The sequence below is a fragment of the Xenopus tropicalis genome, chromosome 2 (assembly GCF_000004195.4).
Source record: "Xenopus tropicalis strain Nigerian chromosome 2, UCB_Xtro_10.0, whole genome shotgun sequence".
Classification (NCBI taxonomy): Eukaryota; Metazoa; Chordata; class Amphibia; order Anura; family Pipidae; genus Xenopus; species Xenopus tropicalis.
The window spans coordinates 96476765-96498585 of NC_030678.2; the positions used below are offsets into that span (position 1 = coordinate 96476765).

The 21821-nt window shown below is 39.1% G+C and overlaps 2 protein-coding genes across 5 annotated transcripts; one reads left to right on the plus strand and one right to left on the minus strand.

Moving 5' to 3' along the window:
* Positions 1-1305: 1305 nt before the first annotated feature.
* gemin4 (gem nuclear organelle associated protein 4) lies at positions 1306-9144 on the plus strand. 4 transcript variants are annotated; one of them, XM_002934341.5, is made up of 3 exons: positions 1306-1457; positions 3154-3205; positions 4033-9144. In XM_002934341.5, the coding sequence occupies exons 2-3, from the start codon at positions 3196-3198 to the stop codon at positions 7227-7229; spliced, it is 3207 nt and encodes a 1068-aa protein (XP_002934387.1). In that variant the 5' UTR covers positions 1306-1457; positions 3154-3195; the 3' UTR covers positions 7230-9144. The 4 variants fall into 4 exon arrangements, with proteins under 4 accessions (XP_002934387.1, XP_004911737.1, XP_012812970.1 ...); XM_004911680.4 differs by lacking the exon at positions 1306-1457 and adding an exon at positions 1465-1652; XM_012957516.3 differs by lacking the exon at positions 1306-1457 and adding an exon at positions 1465-1601.
* Positions 9145-10336: 1192 nt separating this feature from the next.
* Positions 10337-21673, minus strand: tlcd3a (TLC domain containing 3A). The gene is given in 5 exon segments (NM_001016139.3): positions 10337-10875; positions 11565-11660; positions 14575-14791; positions 16629-16712; positions 21278-21673. Coding segments are annotated over 5 exon segments (792 nt in total). The 5' UTR covers positions 21400-21673; the 3' UTR covers positions 10337-10602.
* Between the last annotated feature and the right edge of the window lie 148 nt (positions 21674-21821).

The window sequence follows — 21821 nt, forward strand, 5'->3', positions numbered from 1 at the left end:
TTTAGATATGCAGTAAGTACTTAAAAAGAATACCTTTAGACTTACTTTTAATTTATATTAAGCTTTCATTGTCCTTTAAACTGCAGCCATCTTGATTAGTATTCTATCACTTTCCACAAGCAAGACCCCTGACCTAGATGGCCTACCAACTGAATTCTATAAAACATCATTTAACCATGATATTATCGCCTTTAACCAACCTGCTCAATGAGGTAGCAAGTAGGGGCTTGTTACTCGACTCACTGAAGCAGGCCTATAAATATCACCATTATATCCAAGAAAGGGAAAGATTTGCGACTTTGCTCTTCATGTCGACTGAAATCACTTATTAATTGCAATGCAAAAATATTAGCTAACATGCTGTCTAATAGGATCAAGCCTTATATGAAAGATCTGGTACACTCTGATCAAAGTGGGTTTATCTTGGCCACAACAACCTATATTAACAGGTTGCTTTGGATCTCAATTTCTCTTCTGGATACAGGTGCTATACCACTCAACTATGGCACAAATTTGGGTCAATAATATGCTCTCCACAGCCTTTTCCTTAAAGTGAGGCACAAGGCAGGGCTGCCCATTGTTGTCCTTCCTGCTTTGTCTGGCCATAGAGCCACTTGCAGAATAATCCGCAACGCAGCAGACACAGTAGGCTTTACAGTTGTCAACCTTAGTGAAAAAAATATCACTGTATGCAGGTTATATGCTGGCATATCTTGATAATCTGGGCCCTACTTTAACTTTTAAAAAGGTGCCCTCATCTTAATTCACCCCCAGTGTGAGTAGATTTGTTTCTGTATCTTGGTATCCATATTACATTAGACGTACATCAGTACATCTCTTTGAATACTGAAAGGTGTTATGCTAAGAACTTTTCAATATGCATCACTTAATTTTAAGTGGGTTTAAAAGTTATACATAAAATATAATGTCTACTAAAAGCAGTTAATTGTTCATTGCTTTCTGTTCTTTAGTTCTGACTGTTTAAGTAGCAGGAACTACCTCCCCTCTGTGCCTGGTAATCAGCTTGCTTGTTATATTGCTTCAAAAACAGCAGTGCAGAGGAATCTAAACAGAAAGATAATGCTGAAATAGAACTTTAAAACTATTTAAATTGGTTAATTGTAGTGTATTAGACAATTGGCTAGAATTACATTTTCTTATATTAGGCAAAAATGTGGGTGGAGTTTCTGAAGGGGCGTGGGGGGATACAGAGAGGAGGGGAAATGATCAAACTGATAGCAAAAGGGGACGGGCAGAAAGCAATTTATTATACTAATAAAAGTAAAGAAAACTTACAGAGAGAGACTTTGATTTGCCATCTTACAAAACCTGACAACTCCTGCTTCCTCCCTAAGTACGCGCTGCCTTCAGTCACTTCCTGGTCTTCAGGTCTTCGGAAGTGACGTCACATAGCGACCGCACGTTACTTGCAAGCGGCTTCTTCCTGGCGCTCTAAGGTATAGGTAGCTGTGTTCGCTACTCCTGAATTCTTTTCTTCGCTAGCGGCTTTTTCCCCTCATTTTCTTCCTGGCGCTCAAAGGAACCGGAATTGCTGTATTGAATTCTGCAGCAATTTTTCTTCGCATCGCCTTCACCTCATGGTTAGAAGAAATCGCTTGATTCAGTGCAGCAGCATGCAGCGGGGGCCACAGGTGTGGGGTCTGCTATTATTGCAGAAATTCGGGGGCCACAGGCCTGGGATCACTCTGCACTGTCCAGAAGCCCTGTACCATTCCCACAATGCTTTTCTAGTCACCCGGCACAGGGCTTTTTATTTCAAGCACACTTTCTTCACACCCTTCCCAATGTAGTGCTGCACCTTTCTCACTTATTATATACCCTGGGGCCCCAGGCTTGCATATCAGATATCCTGCTCTCTAGATAGGCAGCAGTTCAGTGGGTACCAGGCAGGAGTTTAGCGCTAGCAGGGATTGGAGCTGGACTCTTGTCTGTTATGTCCCTCCTGCCCACCAACATCTAGTTCATGTGGGTGCAACATGTGAACTTCCTGAAAGCATCTGTATGGAGCTGCATGGGCTTATCCACAGAAGGAAGCAACAGATGGGAGCACACTGGGATACATACAGAAGTGGGTTATGTACAGTAGTGATACACAGAGTAATCCCAAACCTGTGGGTTATGGCCAATAGTTTACTCCACTTGTGGGTGGAATGTGGGGCTCACTCTCCGCCAGCCTCTCCATTCTTACCAACCTTCTGAACGTAAAAACGTCTTGCTGCTTTTATTCGTGAAGGCTCACCTGCCCTGTCCCTGCCAATGAAGTCAGAGAAAGATGTGTTGGATGAGGGAATATAAATCATTGTGATGGGCATGGGTACAAGGGTGCTGGAGGAGCACAGTGGGATATATTCTGGGCCCCTGGGGGAGAGCAGTGTTATCACATGTCTATTAACTCATTCCCTACTAACAATGTAGAATCTGATTCAGTGGCAGAGTGCTTGCAACATAGATTCTGTCTTTCTTTTCTATTTAAATGAAAGGTCATCAAAAAAAAAATAAAATAAAAATCATGCAGGCTCAGTCTGGGATTCAAAATTTGCCCTGGCATTTTAACCACATAGGTCTGATCAGACCCCCATCAGCCCAATGAATAGTGACTGTCTATAGCATCATACAGCAGCCCCTCTGGCATTTGGCACATGTACATAGTAGTACATAGATTGCCAGTCCGGGCCTGCATGAGAGACCGTTAAACCACGTAAAATAACATAGACTGTTATAGACACATGCAAGTGACACATTAATGCACTCCATATGAGGCCCAGACTGGCAATCTGATTTTTGGGTCTAGGCCTGCTGGCATATATGTACAAATAAAAAAAAGCCAATCCGCTACCTTCCACACCGTGTACTAGTCAGCCTGTCAGCATGCACCCAGACCAGAAGGCAGCAGAGAAAATAACCACCTGTGTGCCATAAGCCTTAAACCCAAGGATGTGTATTGTAGGTTTACAAAATATACACTATGATATGGTTATGATAATTGCAGCATATCCTAAAAATCCCACGTCTTTAATAATTATACTGTACTATTTACATTTGCAAGTGAAGCATGTTATAGCATGTTACGCCTACATTTCAGTTTAATCATTTTATATTTATGCCAGTAACAGTTTATGTGTTGTTTTGTAGGGTTAGATGGTCACCCTCGTGCCTTAATAAACAATCAAAACAATGGATTTTGGTAAGTAGTAACTATGTATTTATTGTTTTACTTGTGCATTTCTATTGCCAATGGTGTTTATAAGATTATTATTTTCACATGGCTATAGAAAGGGTATTTAAGATGCAGTAATGTAGTTTATTAATCCACCACACCTCCCCTTGTTTCAGCCTGAGCTCTCTATCACCCCCTCTTTTTAAAGGAGGTATAGATTCCAGTAAAATCACGTATTTCACAACATCGGTCAGCTATTAACTTAGGAAATACTACACTACCGATTTCTAAACATTTTTGTGAGAAGGGCCACACATCCGAACAGCTTAGCTTCATGGTACTGGAATCTATACCTCCTTTAAAAAGAGGGTGATAGAGAGCTCAGGCTGAAACAAAGAAGTCCACACTCACTTAAGAAACTATAAGATGTATAACATCTTAATTAAGGTGCTGACCAACAAAGCATACTGGTGTCCACAGAAAGCACTCACGGCATCAGGTCTACAAAAAATAAGGTGCTGACCAACAAAGCATTCTGTGTCCATAGAAAGCACTCGCGGCATCAGGTCTACAAAAATTAGTCCTTTATTCTATAACCTTATTCTATATCCTTTTCTATTTTTTTTTTTAAACTTGATTATTAGTAAGATATATAAGTGGTGAAATAACAATATTTTATGCTTAAAAGGAATGTGTTTTTACAGAGCTGTGACGTTGCCAAAACAACAGCATTTTATTCATTACAGTGGGTGCCATGACAAATACCGTTTTTAATTAAAGCAAAGCAAACAACTAATAAATGTGCAGGCACTGTACGTTTAGTATCCTGACTGTTTGCTTTATTTTTGTTGTAGGAAGCTGGAATGTGTGTGAGCAAACTGCGGTTCTACAGGGTGCATTTTTATTGGCTGAAAAACTTTGCCATCCAAAAACATTGCTGGAGGTAAAGAAGTCTGACTGGCCCCTTATTCAAAAACCAATCACAGAGGCCTTCAAGGAAATAAGCTCAGGTCTTCCACCTCAACATCAAGAATGGCGGAGAAGAGCCATTGCTATACTTTGGGCCAGAACACTTTGTTGCACGCCAGATCTGACTTCCGTTTCACACTTTGACATAGATAGGAAATGGAAAGAGGATGTTTTCTTTCCAGTGGAAAACATGATCCCCAAAATAAGTCAAACTGTACTCTTTGAACTGCTCAAAACAATGAAAGCAGCAGACATTTGTGCAGAATTGCTGTTGGCACTTCCAGTTGGCATTTGGGCTGAAGGGGCCACCTCACTACTTCAGCATATTTGTGAAGAGACTTCAGTAGAGGATGTTGATTTTTTTTTAGATGTCTGGTGGGAGGTAATGAAAAGCAAGAGTGATGAGCAAAATGAAACTCTTGTGTTATTTTCCTCTGTGGTTTCCCAGTACTTACCAAAGTCTAGTGATGAACCATCACAGAGCGCCAAAAGATTTAAGTCAGATCCTGAACAGACTTTAAATCAAGCCGATAATATCCTTGCTGTTTTTCTAGAGGGGCTTCATAAAATGAAACAGTGTGTTGCTACCAACAAGCTGAGGTGCTTTACTATTGCAAATCTAGCTGAAATGTTATGCTCCTCAGCCTTTCTCGAAAAGGAGTCTGAGCTTCTGCCCATAAAATCATATTTAGAACAATTTGCAGTAGTGCTTTCCTTCTGTGAAAAAGGATCCAGAGATGTTGATATGATTAGAGTAGCAGAAAGGATGGTGCAGAGCGGAAGCACATCTTCAAGATTCCGCTTACTACGAGGTGCTCAGCATTTTGGTTTAAGCCTTCTCAAAGACCTTCTTTTTCAGTGGGGGGAGGAGTTAATTCATTATTTGAATAACAACAAAGTAGTTGGCTATGTATGTTACAGGATGAGACACAGCCTTGCATCTTTGCATAAAATCTTGAGAACGTTAGAAGATTCTGGTACCTACCCTGAAGAACAAAGAGGGGATGTACTGGAATTGGCACACTGCATTACAAGCTTTCAAGAGAAAACCACCCAAGTTCAACATGGATGTCCTTCTAATGCTAATGAAATGATGGCTTTTATTGCCATGAAAATTATTGAGAATAAAATGGACCGTTTCAAAGAAGTTTGTTCTGTCTTCGCCTCAGAAGTATCCTGGGCCTTCTCAAATGACTGGTTAAATTGTCTTGAGAAAAACAAAGCACATTTTCAGGACCCTGCAATGGTATTAAAATTGCTGGATCTCATAGTAACAGTTACTGCTTTACAAAGTAATGTGGATATTGGATCAGTACGAAAAGGCGCTGATGTCACATTAAGCATTTTTTCAGAACTTTCACTGTCTGAGAAGAATGAAGTGCTGAAAGAAGTTTTATCCTTATGGGGCAGAAAAGGGCTTTCTCCATCTATCAAAGCATTTACTGACAGTTTCCAAGATGAACTTAATATAACATTCAACCAAATTTCCCAAAGCCTTTCTGATTACAGTGCTGCTCAGGCCGTTTCAAAGGTGTCTAAACTGGCTTTGCTGAACCCGCAAGCAGTAGTAAAGAAAGCCTGTCATTTTGCAGTGGTAAATGTTGGTGCTCATACATTTTTAGCCAAGATATTGAGCTCCCTTCCAGCTTTATGCTTTAAGTGTCCTAATAATTCAGAAAAAACAGTCTCTCTGTTGTGTGAGTGCCTGATGGAAACCTGTTGGGGTAAGTTGTCTTCTGATAAGGAAGAGAGGCAGTTTTTAGCCTTACTAGCCTTTCTGATGGAATCTTCAGAAGTAAATGATAAGGATTCTTCTATCCAACTTCTCCAGCCAGCTGAAGTCATACAAACATTTGTTCTCCCGTACATTTTTGACGAATATGCTAATGTTGCGTTATGCTTGCACATACTTCATAAGGCTTTTAATGTTCAGAATCCTGAGGATGAATCTGGAAAACATTGGGTTTTATCCTGTTCCCCGTTTCCACTTATTATGTCATTATGTAAGCTTCTTAATTCCTACACAAAATGCTGGCAACTTTCTGAGAATTCACATTGCCTTACACTGGGCTCCAAAGAGTTAATCATTGACATTCTTACACTGATCATTAATGCAGTCATGCCCGAGGCTGGAAACAACTCTGAAACGTGGAACAAGTCACTCTTCTGGTTGCATAAAAAAATGGAAAACTTGGATTGGGTTGTATGTTTGAGGCTAAAACCAATATTTGGAAAACACTTTAAAAACGAAGTCCCATCTTCATTATTTGACGTTGGCAAACTGTCTGAGAGGGAATGGGTTCCTCTTCAGCTACCCGAGTATGGACCAGGCACAGGTCTTATGGCATGGCTGGAATGTTGCTGCATATCTGCAGAAATGAAAAACCAAATGCTTTCTCTTCTCTCTGTCAACAGCAAAGACCCTGAGGAGGTCAACCTTTTTAGTAAAGGTTTTCTGGTGGCAATGATCCAAGTTCTACCATGGTGTAGCTCAACAGAATGCAAGCTTGTTGCTGAGGTAGTGAGACATCTCCTTAAAAGACGACTCCTTCATGTACCCTACACTCTAGAATATGTACAGCATATGCCACTTTTGAATCTGCGACCATTTGCTTATAATCTCCAGTTCTCTGTTCTTCTTCTCAGAGGCTTTCAGCTTCTATGTAGTTCTAGTTGTTCTGATTGGCTACCTTTTGAAGGGCACAAACACATTGCAAGGCTTTATACTAACTGCATATTTGATATATTAGAGGCTGTCAAGCAGCAGATATCAGGAAATAAAAATGAGACCCAGACAGAAAGGAAAGAACAGGACTATGTTCAGGAGGCTTCCTTCTTTTATATGCAGGTATTCTGCCATGTTCTTCATATTATAGCAATGATGCCGGACAATACATGTGAGCCGCTTTATGTACTTTCACTTGAGATTCTGTCCCTGTATGAGACTCTAAGGGCAAGTGACACTTCAACAGACAGTTTTCTCAGAAGAGCTAACGAGAGGCATTTCTTGAAATCCATTACTGAGAATGTAAGTGATGAGCACCATCGCACAACTCTAATGCAAAAAATTAATAAATTGTAGAGAAAAACTTCCAGTGTGAGGAAAGAAACGTTTTTGAAAAAAACAGTGGTACATGAAACCTTTATCTAGCTGTATATTTAATAAATATTAACACCTAAAAATATAAGGATTAAGTACCCCCTAGTTCAAAAATTTATGGCTATTAAGTCACCAAGGAGCTGCAGTACTTTTATTGAAGTCATAAAAATATATGACACAAATAACATTTGTAAGAATTTGTATTACAAGTTATTGGATAAGTACTAAATTCTGCATTTAATAAGAAATTTAAACAAATCCCAGACTATTTATTTCAGGATTGAGATACATCTTGAGAACCTGGCCAAATTGTATCTGAACATTTCATTTTTTGCATATGGTGGAGTAGGAACAGGATTAGGTGAAATCTTTTGTGGCTAATTCAGTAAGTCATACTTTTTTCAGTTTTAACTTAGTATAGAATACTATTTTTTTTTTTTAGTTGAAATGTAATATCTTTCTTTATACGACCTGTTCTGCTGCGTAATTGCTTAGACCAATGCTACACAGAGCATATTCTCTGCCTGGGCACAGGTACACACAGTGAAATTTGGCATGAAACTGCTTGTGTGTGAGGATAAACACAGGCTCAGCCCCATGTGGCACTGGCCTAATACAAGGGGAAATTGCTTCCAACCAGTTTTAAACTACAAAAGCAGGCATAATTTACCCAGGTATGTACAATATAGCATAATACAGAAATCTGAAAATAGCATTTTGTACAAACATCTTGTATTTAAGCCATCAATGCTTAAATAGATAATATGCTCCTCTACACTTTTTGACATGAGCTTATTTATTTTGTTTTTTTATTTATTACATATTGCTGCTGTAAGTACCGGTTCCTAACCGCTTACAGCTATCCAACCCCTCCCTCACCTTGTTTCTTAAAGTGATAGATTATAGCATTTTAAGTCCTTCTGCTTTATAGAGGGGAAGTTCAAAAATTCTTTGAAAAGTAGAGGGAGTCCAAGTCACAGAATCCATCACTTCACAATGGAACAGGACGAAGGAGGGGTTGCATTACACTTTTTTTCAAAAAGCGGGATATGTTTTCCTTATATAGTCTGTAATCAGTCTAAGAGGATTCATTTTATATTTAATATACTAATATAAAACCATGGCTTGCCTTTTCCTTACTTGCCTGACGATGGGTGGGTTGCATTCTCCTGAAACGTTGATGCACGGTTGGTCATCTCCCTGACTGCATAAATAAGCGTGGGTGTCACTCCTTTAATATCACTATAGTCTTATTGTGGACCTTGCCTGGTTTAAAAGGAAGCTAGCACCAGTAGTCAGTTAAGACAGTGGGTGTGCAGCATATATCCTCATTGCCTGTTTCCTACCCATTATGGGATTTGCAAGTTATAAGATAAATATAACCATTAGTATGATCTATATCAGTTTTACTTATACTGATTCACATGTGCCTTTTTTGTTTTAATGTGTTTAAACAGACTGTTTTTTGACCAGAAATTCTGTGTAATACTTTCATATAGTTCCAAATTCAAGGTGTAGGACAAGTAAAGAATGAACAGAAAAGCACTTTGTTTTTTAAAGTAACGTAGCATGGAGTAATATATTGCAATAATGGTACAGTTATGGGTCACACGCATTACTTTTATACCAGCTAGATCTGAGCCATCCTGGGCTGCTATGTGTGCTTGGAGCCCTATTTGCATCTTAATAAATAAGGGTTTCCTTGTTAGCAGCTGCCTTGTCTCTTTCGGAGTGCTCTCAGACCCTGCACTGTTTTTGCTAGTTATTATCTGCAAATTCACATCATACTGTATCGGAAATTTGCAGAGTTTATTTCTCTAGTGAGAGCACCAGGGGGTATAATGTTATGTTAGCACTGAAAAAAATACAAAAAAATAAAAGATTTAATATAGATGCAGTTCAATGTGTCTGTCTTGATTTAATATACTGCATTTTTTCCTTAGGTTATTAAATATGAAGGTAATGTCTCCAATTGGTTGAAAAAAAACAAATCCTCTAATCCATACTGCGAAAAGCCATGGAGTTTAAGTTGTGTTTTGGACTGATTTATTGAGAAATTCCTCCAAAATCCCACTAGTCCAGTCCATCTGTCCCACTTCCTGCTGGCTGAATTCTCTGGATGTGCAAGGGAGCCAGCGGCTCTCAGAACACTGCATTGTAGGATATAAACCAATCAGCAGCTAGGCTGACCTGATAGGGAACTGAAGCATGTCTTTGCTTGTGTGAGTGCAGGGCTGTGGTTGGCTATCACCCTCTTACTGTGCTTCTGGCAGGGACTGTTAGGACACGCCCACTCTTCATTTGCAACACGGACAGAGAACTTATGGGATCTATAGGGAGTATGGATGCAGCGAATCCTGGATTTGGTTCGGGATTCGGGCTGGATCCAGCCTTTTTTGAAGGATTCGGTTTCAGCTGACTCAAGTGGTGTATTTATTTGGTATGTGTTCTTATAAGTCTCGTAAAAAAGAGACCCTTGCCCTTTATGTCTTACATCTCAAACAATATTAGTTTGTGTATACCAAACAAAATATTTTCACTAGTATAGAATCCTATTCGGTTAGGAACAAAAGAAATATATTTATATAAGTTACAGTTAAAATGTCAGCAAATAATATTGTTATTACAAATATAAAATCACAAAGGTACAACATACAATATAATTTAATGACATTATGATCTTGGAGTTGTGACCATTATAAAGTGTACAGGACTATAAGAAACCACTTCAGAATTTCATAAACTCAATATCACTTACACTCCATAAACATCTCCTATGTCCTATTCTTAACATAGTCTGATTTATAGATATATTCGGGTGTTACAGAGTGCTAAGGTTGATGTTACAAGGGGCTTTCTGCAAGCTGCGGTTCTTCCAGATAGGACCATGGGTATCGAAATGCTCCACATGTTATTACCCTCAATACCACATGCAGCTGCTTCCCATTTATATGAATGTGAAATATGCTACCCATAGCACATGTGGAAGCTGCCTGGCAGTGTTAGTGACTGCAGAAGGCAAGATATTTCCATTTCGCATGAATGCAAAACAGCTTCGAGCACGAAAGGGCCTTTTGGCCCTATATATTTTTTTTTTTTTTTTTAACAAAAAGAAGATGAGCTCAATGTTGTGTTCATGTGGAGAGATTGTGCTTTTCATTGATAATGTACAGTCTCTGCAGTTGTGGCCTTGGGGACATTTGACAGTGTATTGGGTCACACATGTTACACTCCCTTGTCAGATACAGGCCTGGAGTTAATAAAAGCTCAGTGCTTATAGGTTTAAAATTTCCAGTGAGTATTCTGGTTCATGGCAATAAGTCACAGATTATTCATACAGGAATTTCCGAAACTGTTATCTGTCTTTTCCAGATCTAGCTGGGCCCCGATAAAGTCTTAAAGCTTTTTTGCAAATAAGCCAGAACCAGTATATCTGTGGAGCCATGATGGATGCGTTGGCAATGTTGCAGTGTAGAGGTATGCTGAAAGGCACTTTGTATAAGGGGATCCCATATTGCTGGCTGTAGGCGTAATACATAAATGGAAAGAGGCAAATGCGGCACAGGAAAAAACTTATTAGCACAAGGGCACCATTTACTTTGTGCAGGAGGGAGTTCTGCAAGTTCATCTGCCAAAAAAAAATAGAAATAGGTTGGTATCAAGGTATCACAATGGGGTAGTTCAAATGTAAATGTATGCTTAGTGTGATGCAGACAGTGATATGCTGATACAGTTTGCAGTCAGTCTCATTTTTTGTTTTTTAGCTGTTTGTTACAGTAGCTCCACAGTTTGGAATTTTGGTTGCTAGGGTCAAATGTTTCCTAGCAACAGGCAGTGGTTTGAATGTGAGACTAGATTATGAAAAGTAGTGGACCTAAAGATAAGTAATTAACAATAAATATAGATAATGTAAATAAAATAAAAATAACAATAAAATTGTAGCTACACAGAGCAATGCATTTTTCGGCTGCCAAGATCAGTGGCCCCCATTTGAAAGTTATTGGGCAAGTTTGATTTTTCCATTGGATCAGGGACAACAACAGCTCGTTGGTGCGATCTCTGATAGCGCCTATGCCCGCTGTTTATAATTAGATCATTTGGCCCTAGGGGGCATATCAGGAGAAGACCTGCTTGCTTGGCGGCATCACTTACAGTGTATGGCCACCTTTAGATAACTCTTGGAAGCCCATCATTTAGTCCTAGATATTTTATGCTGATAACATTTTCAAATATTTGTCATTTTATTATCAGCTGAGGGGATCCCTGGCCATATGTTAAAGGCTATTAAAAAACAAGCATTTGCATGCCAAGACCTACCTGGATTAAAACTTTACCAAGTGACACAAATGGAGTGCTCATCTCTGCTACATAAAGGCAGCCAACAAAGAAATCTCCAATATCTCTTCTCAGAAACTATGAAAAGAAGATACATAGGTATTAGAGTTATTATAGTACAGTGTGGTAGATATTCTGTTTAAAAATAGGTTTCCTATCTATGTTTAAATTAAAGACATCACATATTTGTCAATATATAGTTGAAAACATTACAAAATGTTGGCATGCTTGGTAGCTGCTAAAGTGAAACTGGACAGATGTACAGATGTGCCATTCAGCTAAAGCTGGCCATACATGTTAAGATTTTTAAAAGATCTTTTCGTTATTGTAGGATCAAGCTTATCCTGAAATCCTGAAGATTGTTTAAAAGTACGATTTGTCTATCAATGAAATGACAATTTCAAGTGAAATCATCTAGTTAATGCTAGGCAAACTACCTGCTTGGTCTTGCAAACAAATGGACAATGAGCAAATTTATGGCCACCTTAAGACATAAGATCTTTCCTAAAGGATCTGTATTAAAGTGAAGTTTGAGGCAGACAAACAATAACTCTTATCAACACTGGGCAAATTTGCCCATGGGCAGTAATCCATAGGAACTGATTCTGTAACAGGTGTTTAATTGCATCTGTACAGTTGGTAACAGCAACCAATCAGCTATTTGCTTTCATTTTCAACCTTGTAATTGATTGTTCTTAACGATTTGATTGTTGGATGCTATTGATTACAGCAATCATGCCATTACCAGCAAATCATCCCTAATTCTCACACTTCTTTAAGAACCTGTTTAATGACCCCCTCTGCTGGGGCTACAAACCCTGCATGATTTTATTTAGATATTAATGCAACAAGGAAGGCTAGAGGTTAGTGCAAAACTGAAACTGCTATATAAGTCAATAAAATGTATTGACACTAGAGACAAAAAGGCAATTGGAAAAAAAAACCATCCAGACTGAAGGTAACACAACCCTTCAAAATTTTCTTCCATTTGCAATTTTTGTAATTTATATATATATATACACACAATGTGAAAGCTGCCCTCCCTTAAAGCTACGTGCCCAGAAGAGTGTAATACATTTAATAAAAGTGGTACACACACCCAATATCTGTGTTTCTCAAAGGGCTTTATTCCATAAATTTCTACTACTTGCTTGGAGCCTTTTTCAAGGTTCTTGTTTATATACTGTATATATATTAAAAATTAAATACTGTAGATGTATATTTTCATTAACCAAACCATAATACAAAGCTACTCTAAAATCAACAGGAAAATTCTGATTTCATTTGTATACAATGGAACTGCACAGATTAGATTTAAACAAAAGAACTTGGCAAGAACATGGGTCGCACATCCAGCTGCAGATTCCATTAGGTTAATTTATAATTAGGCAGACTGGCTGCAACATTAGAGACACACTTCTAATCGATCGCTTTGCATTAAACGAAAACTATAGGAAACTTAAAGGAAAACAAAAGCAATGTAGTCTCTATAAAAATATATTGCGTAAAACAGCTCATATGTAAAGCCCTGCTTCATCTAACTAAACCATTTTCAAAAAAATATACTTTTTTAGCAGTATGTGCTATTGCAGTGATCCCCAACCAGTGACTCATGAGCAACATGTTGCTCACCAACCCCTTGGATGTTGCTCTCAGTGGCCCCAAATCAGGTAGTTACGTTTGAATTCCTGACTTGGTGGCAAGTTTTGGTTGAATACAAACAAGATTTACCACCAAATTAAGCCTCCTGTAAGCTGATAGTGTGCACAGAGGCTACCTAATAGCCAATCTTAGCCCTCATTTGGCACCTCCATGAACTTTTATGATGCGTGTGTTGCTCTCCAAGTCTTTTTACAGTTGACTGTGGCTCACGAGTAAGAAAGCTTGGGGACCCCTGTGCTATTGGGTAATCCTAAATAGAAAATTGCCATTTTAACAATTAAAGGCCTCCTCCTGGGATCATAGGATTCACAGTGCACACAAACAAACCAACCAACAAACAAAACAACCAAACATACATGCTAGGCCAAATCAGCCAATTACTGGACAATTGGCTTCTACACTACTTCCTGCATTATTTCTGTGATCTCTGACACACACAGCCCATCACTAAATGGTGGACCAAGGGAAAAGATGTAAAAGGGCAGTATTTACTGATATATATATATTTCAGTTTGGCGACATTCAGGTTCAGTTTACTCGGTAAGTTACCTGAGAGTAAAGTAAGTTCTGATTATGAAGAGAGTATATTTTGCAATTAACTACTGACACTGTTTCCAGTGTAAGACAATAGGGCTCATTTACAAGTGCAAACGTATGCATATGGTTTCCCACCACAGATTTACATTATTAAAAGTATTGCATTTGCAGGAGACTAGGTGGGTTAGGGCTGAAATTTAGGTGAACGTTGTGGGTTTAGGTTAGGTGCAGGTCAAACTGGGGAAGTACACTATTTCTCTGATCCCGGCTACTTCTGCACTCGCCTTAGGTTCCAAGACAGGGAAACTTTAAGAGCAGAGAAAAAGTGTACTTCGCCATTCTTACCTGCACCCAACCTGAATCCGCAATGGTCACCCAAATATCAACCCTAACCCACCTGACCTAAGTGTAAACCCATGGTTTGCAGGTCAACCTGCCCATCGCTACCGAGTGCCATGTAAAAGACCATAGATGTTGAGAATCTGTGCTCTGAAAGTGGTCTTTACTCGGAGAGCTGCATTGCTCCATACTGTGAATGGGCAGGTAGCTGCCTCCTATAACCTGAATCCTGCAGAAAGGTGTATAAATAAGTACACCTCAAGAAAGGTTGGAGTGTTATTGTCTAAGCTCAAATGTGCTCTAACTGCCTCCTGAGATGGGATCAGCTTTTTATTACAGGGTAAAACTAAGAAAAAATATTCAGTTCAAAAAGAAAATATTGTGAAAATAATAGGGAAAAAAATTACTGAGAGTTTAAATATGAAAAAGTAATAACCAATGCTATTAGTCTTACCAGTCCAATGGGCACAAGAATTGTTAGAATCACAACATGGTGAACCAGCATGAGAAAATCCTTCCGCAGCAAGCTGTTCATTGCAGTAGAAAAGTGATCTTTTCCATTCATGATTTGTTTATCGTGACATCTGTACCAGTGCCGAAGATACATGGCATAGATATCATACACCATGTATGGAATGATAAACCAGATGTAAGCTGTAGCCAGCCAATGTCTGTGGAAAAGTTTACAGTGTTAATAATTTGTCCTCCTAAAGTGACTGCATTCAATCAGCCATTCTTAGAAGTACACAATGTATATTCTGTATCCAGACTCTAAGAAAATATTTTTAGTTTTATGGCTTTACTATTAAAATGGGGATTGTCAACTTGAGACAAGAGATCAGGATTTTATGCATCTATACAAATTACTAAGGGGCATATGTACTTAATGTTCTGCCCTACCTGTCTACACAGCCTACACTGCATATGCAGCACTTATCACTAATTTACCAAAGGAACACCAGTAAGAGGAGAGAGATTGTGTTATTAATGACTAAGACAGTGTCAAATTCCTGCTACATCATCTAAAATATGTATATTACCCTGAAAGGCTTCTTTGTTAATCTATCTATGGAAGCTGACAAACGCCCAAAGACTCTTTATATTATATAGTATGTGATACACTGTACCACAGTGAAGGGATTTTTCTTCCTCCTACACAGACCATGGACTGTATACCTCTGTGACATAAGAGACACATTGGGGCTCATTTATTAACACTGGGCAAATGTGCCCATGAGCTGTAACCCAAAAAAGGGTTACTGCCCATGGGCAATTTTGCCCAGTATTGAAACATGACCCCCCATTGTCTTCTTAAAAAACCAGTAAAGCCGGCCATACACGCACCGATATTATCATACAAAACCTTGATTTGTACGAAATTCGGTGTGTGTATGATGTCTCGAAGAGGCGACCGATATTGCAAAAGGCTGCGGATATCAGTCGTCTCGTCGATCGCCCAGGATAAAAGATTTTGATCGGGCGCCATTGAAGGCGCCCCAGCAAAATCTATGTTTAGGGCTGAATCGGCAAGTGGAGATAGAATTTCTATTGTTTCTACCTCCATATCTGACGATTCAGCCATGAACATCAGTGGAGGGTGGGAGGTCTTGTTTCCTTCAGTCCTGGAATTTCACAATCACTTTAAATAGGCAGGTGCCATTTTGTGGGCACTGTTATTAAGGCAAGATTTGTATTATTACAAAATCTTGTTTCTGTGCCTAAGGCATAGAGGCGAAGCAGGCAATATATGATTGACAGCTGGGATTTTTAAATGCTTTTATAATGGGTTTAGATGTGTCAATATAAAAATGAATGGGGTTTCTTGTTTAATTTGAAAAGGACTTTTATTATACAGCTTTTTCTATCTGGGTGACAGGTCCACTTTAACACTAAAAAATGAAAGTGTATCAAAGTGATAAAAATATTATGTGCTATTGGATTGCATTGGTAAAAAAGGTGTGTTTGACGAAAAAAAAATATTGATGTGGATTATATAAACAAAGCTACTGTGTAGCCTTGGAGAAGGCTATGCAAACTGAAATATGGCTAAATGACACAACTTACATCGCAAATAACAGATAAGCTCTTTACAACACAATAGTATTCTACAGAGCTTACAGTATTGGTTTTGTAACTTTTCTTTTTTTTTTACAATCTGAATGGCTGCCCCTGTGACTACACAGCAGCTTATTTATATAAACTATTGTACTGTTTCTGAAGCAAACGCACAACTTTTACCAGTGCAGGGCAACAGAACATTATATTTTAATGACTTTAAAACACTCCCATTTTTTTCGTGTTACCGTTCTTTAATATAATAAACTCATGAGTTAATACATTAAAACTGTAAACGTGCTTAATTATCACAGTATTCTATACAGTACTAATAATGCTACACAATGCCAGGGTGAATTATAGCTTGTAGAACATACTTAATTCTTTTGGCAAGCAGAACAGTGGCAGTTAGAGAAAGAGAGAATAAAGGACAAAAAAACATAATAATCTCACCTGTCAAACTTTACATCTTTACAGGCAGTGATAACAATAATACCAGAGGAAGCAGCGAGCACTCCTTGCACAGAGGATACAATTCTGAAATACAAATATATATGTGTGTATAAAAAATTATAAAACAATTCAATTTTTTTAAAAAAAGGCACTGTGCCATCTTACTACCACTGAGTAAACATGTACGCAGTTGCAACAATGAGAAAGATAGTGATGTACTGCTGATTGAACTGTTTATATCATAAGCCTAATAAGAAACATTTAGCAACTTAACATTTTACACACCAGAGATTCAGTTAATTTCTCCTCTGATCTTAAAGGAGAAGGAAAGGATAAGTCACTTGGGGGTGCCAAAATGTTAGGCACCCCCAAGTGACTTAGATCGCTTACCTTCTACCCCGGGCTGGTGCCCCTGTACGGAGAGAACAGCACCAGCCCGGAGTACCTGCAGCGATCGCTTCCTCCTTCCTTTTCGCTTGCGCGCGCATGCGCAGTAGAGTGAAAAGCTGAACTTAAACAAGAAAGTCTGCTTTTCATTCTACTGTGCATGCGCTGGCCCACGGATTTCGCCAGCAGAAGAAAAAGGAAGGAGGAAGCGCTTCCTACAGGTACCCTGGGCTGGTGCTTTTTTCTCCGAACAGGGGCACCAGCCCAGGGTACAAGGTAAGCGATCTAAGTCAATATTTTATCACTTTGCCTGGTCAATAATTCTCATCCTGTCATACTATATACTATATACAGCTGGCCAGCTTTTGAAATATTCAATCAATTGGACAATCTGACCAATAATATTGAAGCAATTAATTGTTAAAAAAAACTAATTGTGATTGTTAAAGTTCTAGTTTACATTTTAAACTTTTATTTTTTTTATAGTTATGATTCGCCTTGGTTTTCTGGCTTCTTACAGCTTTAGTCACTAAACCCAGCAGCCAAAATCTTCTGCTCTGCGATGCTACATTTTTATTTTACTTTTTATTACTTATCTTTACATTTATGCCCTCTTTTATTTATACTGCAACTACCACCTGGTTGCTTTGGTAAATTGTACCCTGTACAAATCAAATGATAATTACACAAAAACTAAATGAAGGCCTGTTACAAAGTCTCTCACATTTCAATAACACTTGTTGAATGTGGAATACATACTGTACTTAGCAATCTTATCTAGTAAATGAACACCTGACCATCTGACCACATGGGTACCCTTTGGAAGGCAATTTGAAAGACCATTGTTCAACCCCTATCAGAATCTAGTTGGTTTATTTTTAAAGTGACACCGATAACACCAATTTTTGCCTCTCTTGCAATGTCCTTGTTCCCCCAGGAAAAGAAGTACATAATTGCACTTTATTGCTCACATGCTCTACTAGTTTGGCCTGCAGCCTGAATAAAAGGATCACAGGGGAATTTTAACCCTGGTGCACATGTGCATTTGCAGTAATTTAGAGTTAGATAAACAACCCCTCCAGTCAACTATTTCCCCCAGCTGTGGTATAGAGTGGTGAAGATAGAGATCTAAAAGTAACCACAGATTCTGCTTTAAATTCCAGAACTGTGCACAATAGAAGGAAACACAAAGTACCACAATGATCCCTGGAATTACGGGAAACTTCAAGGAGTCATTAGTAAAGGGTTCCAGCCACTCACTGCAGCAATTCTGGATTGTACTTGCATGTTTGTGGTAAAAGGGAGAAAGCAAGCCCTAAGTATGCCAGGTCAACTGCCCAGCAGTCTTTGAAATACTGTAACCCTACAGGCAGAATAAACAATGCCACGCCTTGTCCTACTTTCATAAATGTAGCCACCCGGTATCTTTAAACTGAACAAAGAAATGTGATTATGTGTACATTCTGCACACTAATACTTCGCATTTATCTGTTTAAACACTATGGATTATCAAGTGTTTGCTTTTAACTTGAGTTTGACCTCTAAATGAATATGCACTTTTATGAACTGTTATCTAGGAATAACAGAAAAGCCTCCATGTGATAGAACAATAGTTACCAAACGCACTGGTTTTATTTGACTTACTATTGTAATCGAGAAAAAGTCATTGAAGAAAGAAAAAAGCAGTCATTAAAGAAAGTTTAATTAGGGGAAATGGCTGCAAAGTGTCTGTACCGGGTAAAATTTTTGAGAGCTGATTTCACAGGAAAATGCCATAATAATACCATTTTCTAACACCACTATTTAAATTACACCAGTGCAATAATAGATACCAAACAATTAAATGTCTGGTTTCATTTTATCGCTTGCAGACTTATCAAAACAAACTGATGCTTGGTTGCTATTGGCAACTGTACTTGAGCAAAACAGCAACTATGTTCTCAGTCAGCCAGCATCATCATAAGCCAGTTGCTTAGAGCCCTGTACATACATGTTCTTTTGTATGATTTTCGGTATATGTATAGCAGCACGCTGACCAGACCAATATTGGTTGAAATCTTATCTACTGAAGCATCATATCTGCTAGTATATCGTGAATCAAAAGATTCAAAAGTGAAGACCGACAAGAGATATGAATCTGTTCTGATCATTTAGGCTGTTTGCTCAAACAATTGGAACACCACAAGGGGAAACCTAATAAGGCCCTATACTACCTTGCTAAACAGAACGTAACATAAAACACATTAAATCTGCTAACGGTACAAACTCCCTACATTACATACTTCACTGTGCACACACTGGGTACCTGAAGATCTTCAAATAACTAACTACGTATTGAGCAAAATGGCACCATGGGGAATTGTGCCACAAATAAACATAAAGATGTAAACACTTCTTAGAATTCTGCACATTATTACAATTCCCTCAGTGCAATAGATGTGTTATAATTAGGTATATGCATGGGAGTTAAGGAACAGCTAGGGATGCATAGTGATGTTTTCTAAATGAGTAAAAAGACACTTGTCTTTTTACTCATTTAGAAAACATCACTATGCATCCCTAGCTGTTACCATTTGTAGCATCCACAACCTCACATTTCTTTTTTTGTTAAAACACATTTTTACATGTTTTTGCTGCAAATCTACCTCTTTCGGGCTGGAACCTGGGGTGACATGCATATAACCTTATTAAAGGTACCGGCATGCCTGGAAAATACATTTCCTGCTAGTCTAACATAATATAGAATGTCTAATTGAATTATACACTAGACTTCAAAGACATTAACATCCTACTGTAAATGTGCGCCTCCACTACTCAGTGCAACCAAGATCACTTAAAAGAGAACTAATAAAATATCTAACATGTCCATGTCAGCTTAGTTTTCTAGAAAGCAGTCAGGGAAATGTAAATGAATGTAAATGTATTAATTACTATGTAATATTCACACTTAGCTCATTGTTCTGTATGACTTGTGTCTTAGGCTGAAATTGGCTTCTGTATCATGTAATAAAACACCACTACATTAATAAATCAGTGGACCTTTTGCTGCATCTGGTTGTGAAACATATTACACTGATGAAATAGAAAAGATGAATGCAACAAACTTTACATAAATACATAACAATCTATGCATAACATGTGGCTTTTTCCTATTCTGCTTGCCTGATGTTCTCATTAACAAATTAGATCATAAGCCTAGGGCAGTGGTTCCCAACCTTTTTTGCACCATGGACCGGTTTCAAGCAAGACAATTTTTCCAAGGACCGGGGATGGGGGGTGTAGCGCAATTAGTGCTAGTTAAATGTTATATTATGCACTTTACTATTATTATTATTATTAAATACAGCTTAATAAAGTACTTTGGTCCTTGTCATGATCAGTAGAAATCTTCCTGGGCTTCCCATAGCTATTGTCATGGCTGTGTAACGCATCAGGGAGTTGGGATCACAGGTAATTGAGACCAGAGGTGGCCCGGTTTAGCACAGCCCACGGTCCGGCACCGGTCCCCGGACCGGTGGTTGGGGACCCCTGGCCTAGGGAGTAAAGTATTAGATAGGACCACTGATTTCCAATACCTAGCACAACTTATACCCAATCTTCCAGCTGTTAATGCTGTAGTTCTGCAGGCAGGGGGGAAACCTGAAGTTACTGGGACCCATTATCATTATATGGCCCACAAAACTCTCTATTCTCTATATACCTGTATTGAAACTGCTTTCATTCAGTGACCCATTAGTTCCCTTATATGTGGAGGGCCCCAGGTTTATTACATCTGCTCATATGCAGCAACAATTCACACCAGACCTGGACTGGGATTTAAAATAGGCCCTTGTATTTCAAGTACACAGAAGCTCAAACAGCCCCCAACCCATTAAACAGTAAATATCTATGGCATCTTACAGAAGCCCCTCTTGCATTTGCCAAATTCCACAGACTGCCAGTCTGGACATGATCCATACTATAGAAAAGACACAGGGGATAAAGACTGGATGTGATTGATGATTAGTAGAAAACAGACTTTATTTCCCTTTATTGTATATTAGCCCAAGGCACAGGAGTACAGGCACAGGTATGGGTGCAAGTGAAGTTCTATGTGCAGAGGCACAGTGATGCACTATAGACAGAGGCAATCCCTTACACAAGAAAAAAACAGGATCTAGTCCTTCCTAATGAGCCCTCCATCACTGGCTACCAGATTGTACTTTATATCCTCCAGATGTTACACAGTAGGACAGTTCGTCCAACGAGGAGCACAAAGTTACCTGGTACTAAGCAACGAGCAGTCAGCTTCTGTCCATTGTGGCAGAGTCCGTCGGGCACACCGGCTGCACAGTAGGTAGAGTCCCGGAAAAAAGAGGGAACCTGCGGCCAAGACGTGCCACATCGCGCCCGCTACCGCACAAACTACTGAAACTACCGAGCAGAAGCCTGCCAGCACCTAGCCCCGCCCACGGAACGTCACCGGAGAATCCTTCCAAACCCACAGATTACTTGAATTGGTTCTGCCTTACTCGCGTCACCACCTTCCAGAACAGGGATGCCTAGAAGATAGGGTACCAGGCCTCAGGGGAAAGCTGGAAGCGGGGGTGCATTTAGCGCTGCGCCTCCTCAGCTCCGATCCTCCCCCTTTTTGCTATCAAATCAGTTACTCGCCCTGCGTCCGAGCAGCTTTCTCTGCGCCCTGCCGGCCATTCTATGCCTACCGCTATTCAACCCGCCCATCCATTCACTCATTTCTAGGACTATCAGCAGCTGTGCTTTCAACAGCCAATAGGAACATAGTCCAGTTACACACGCTGCACCTAT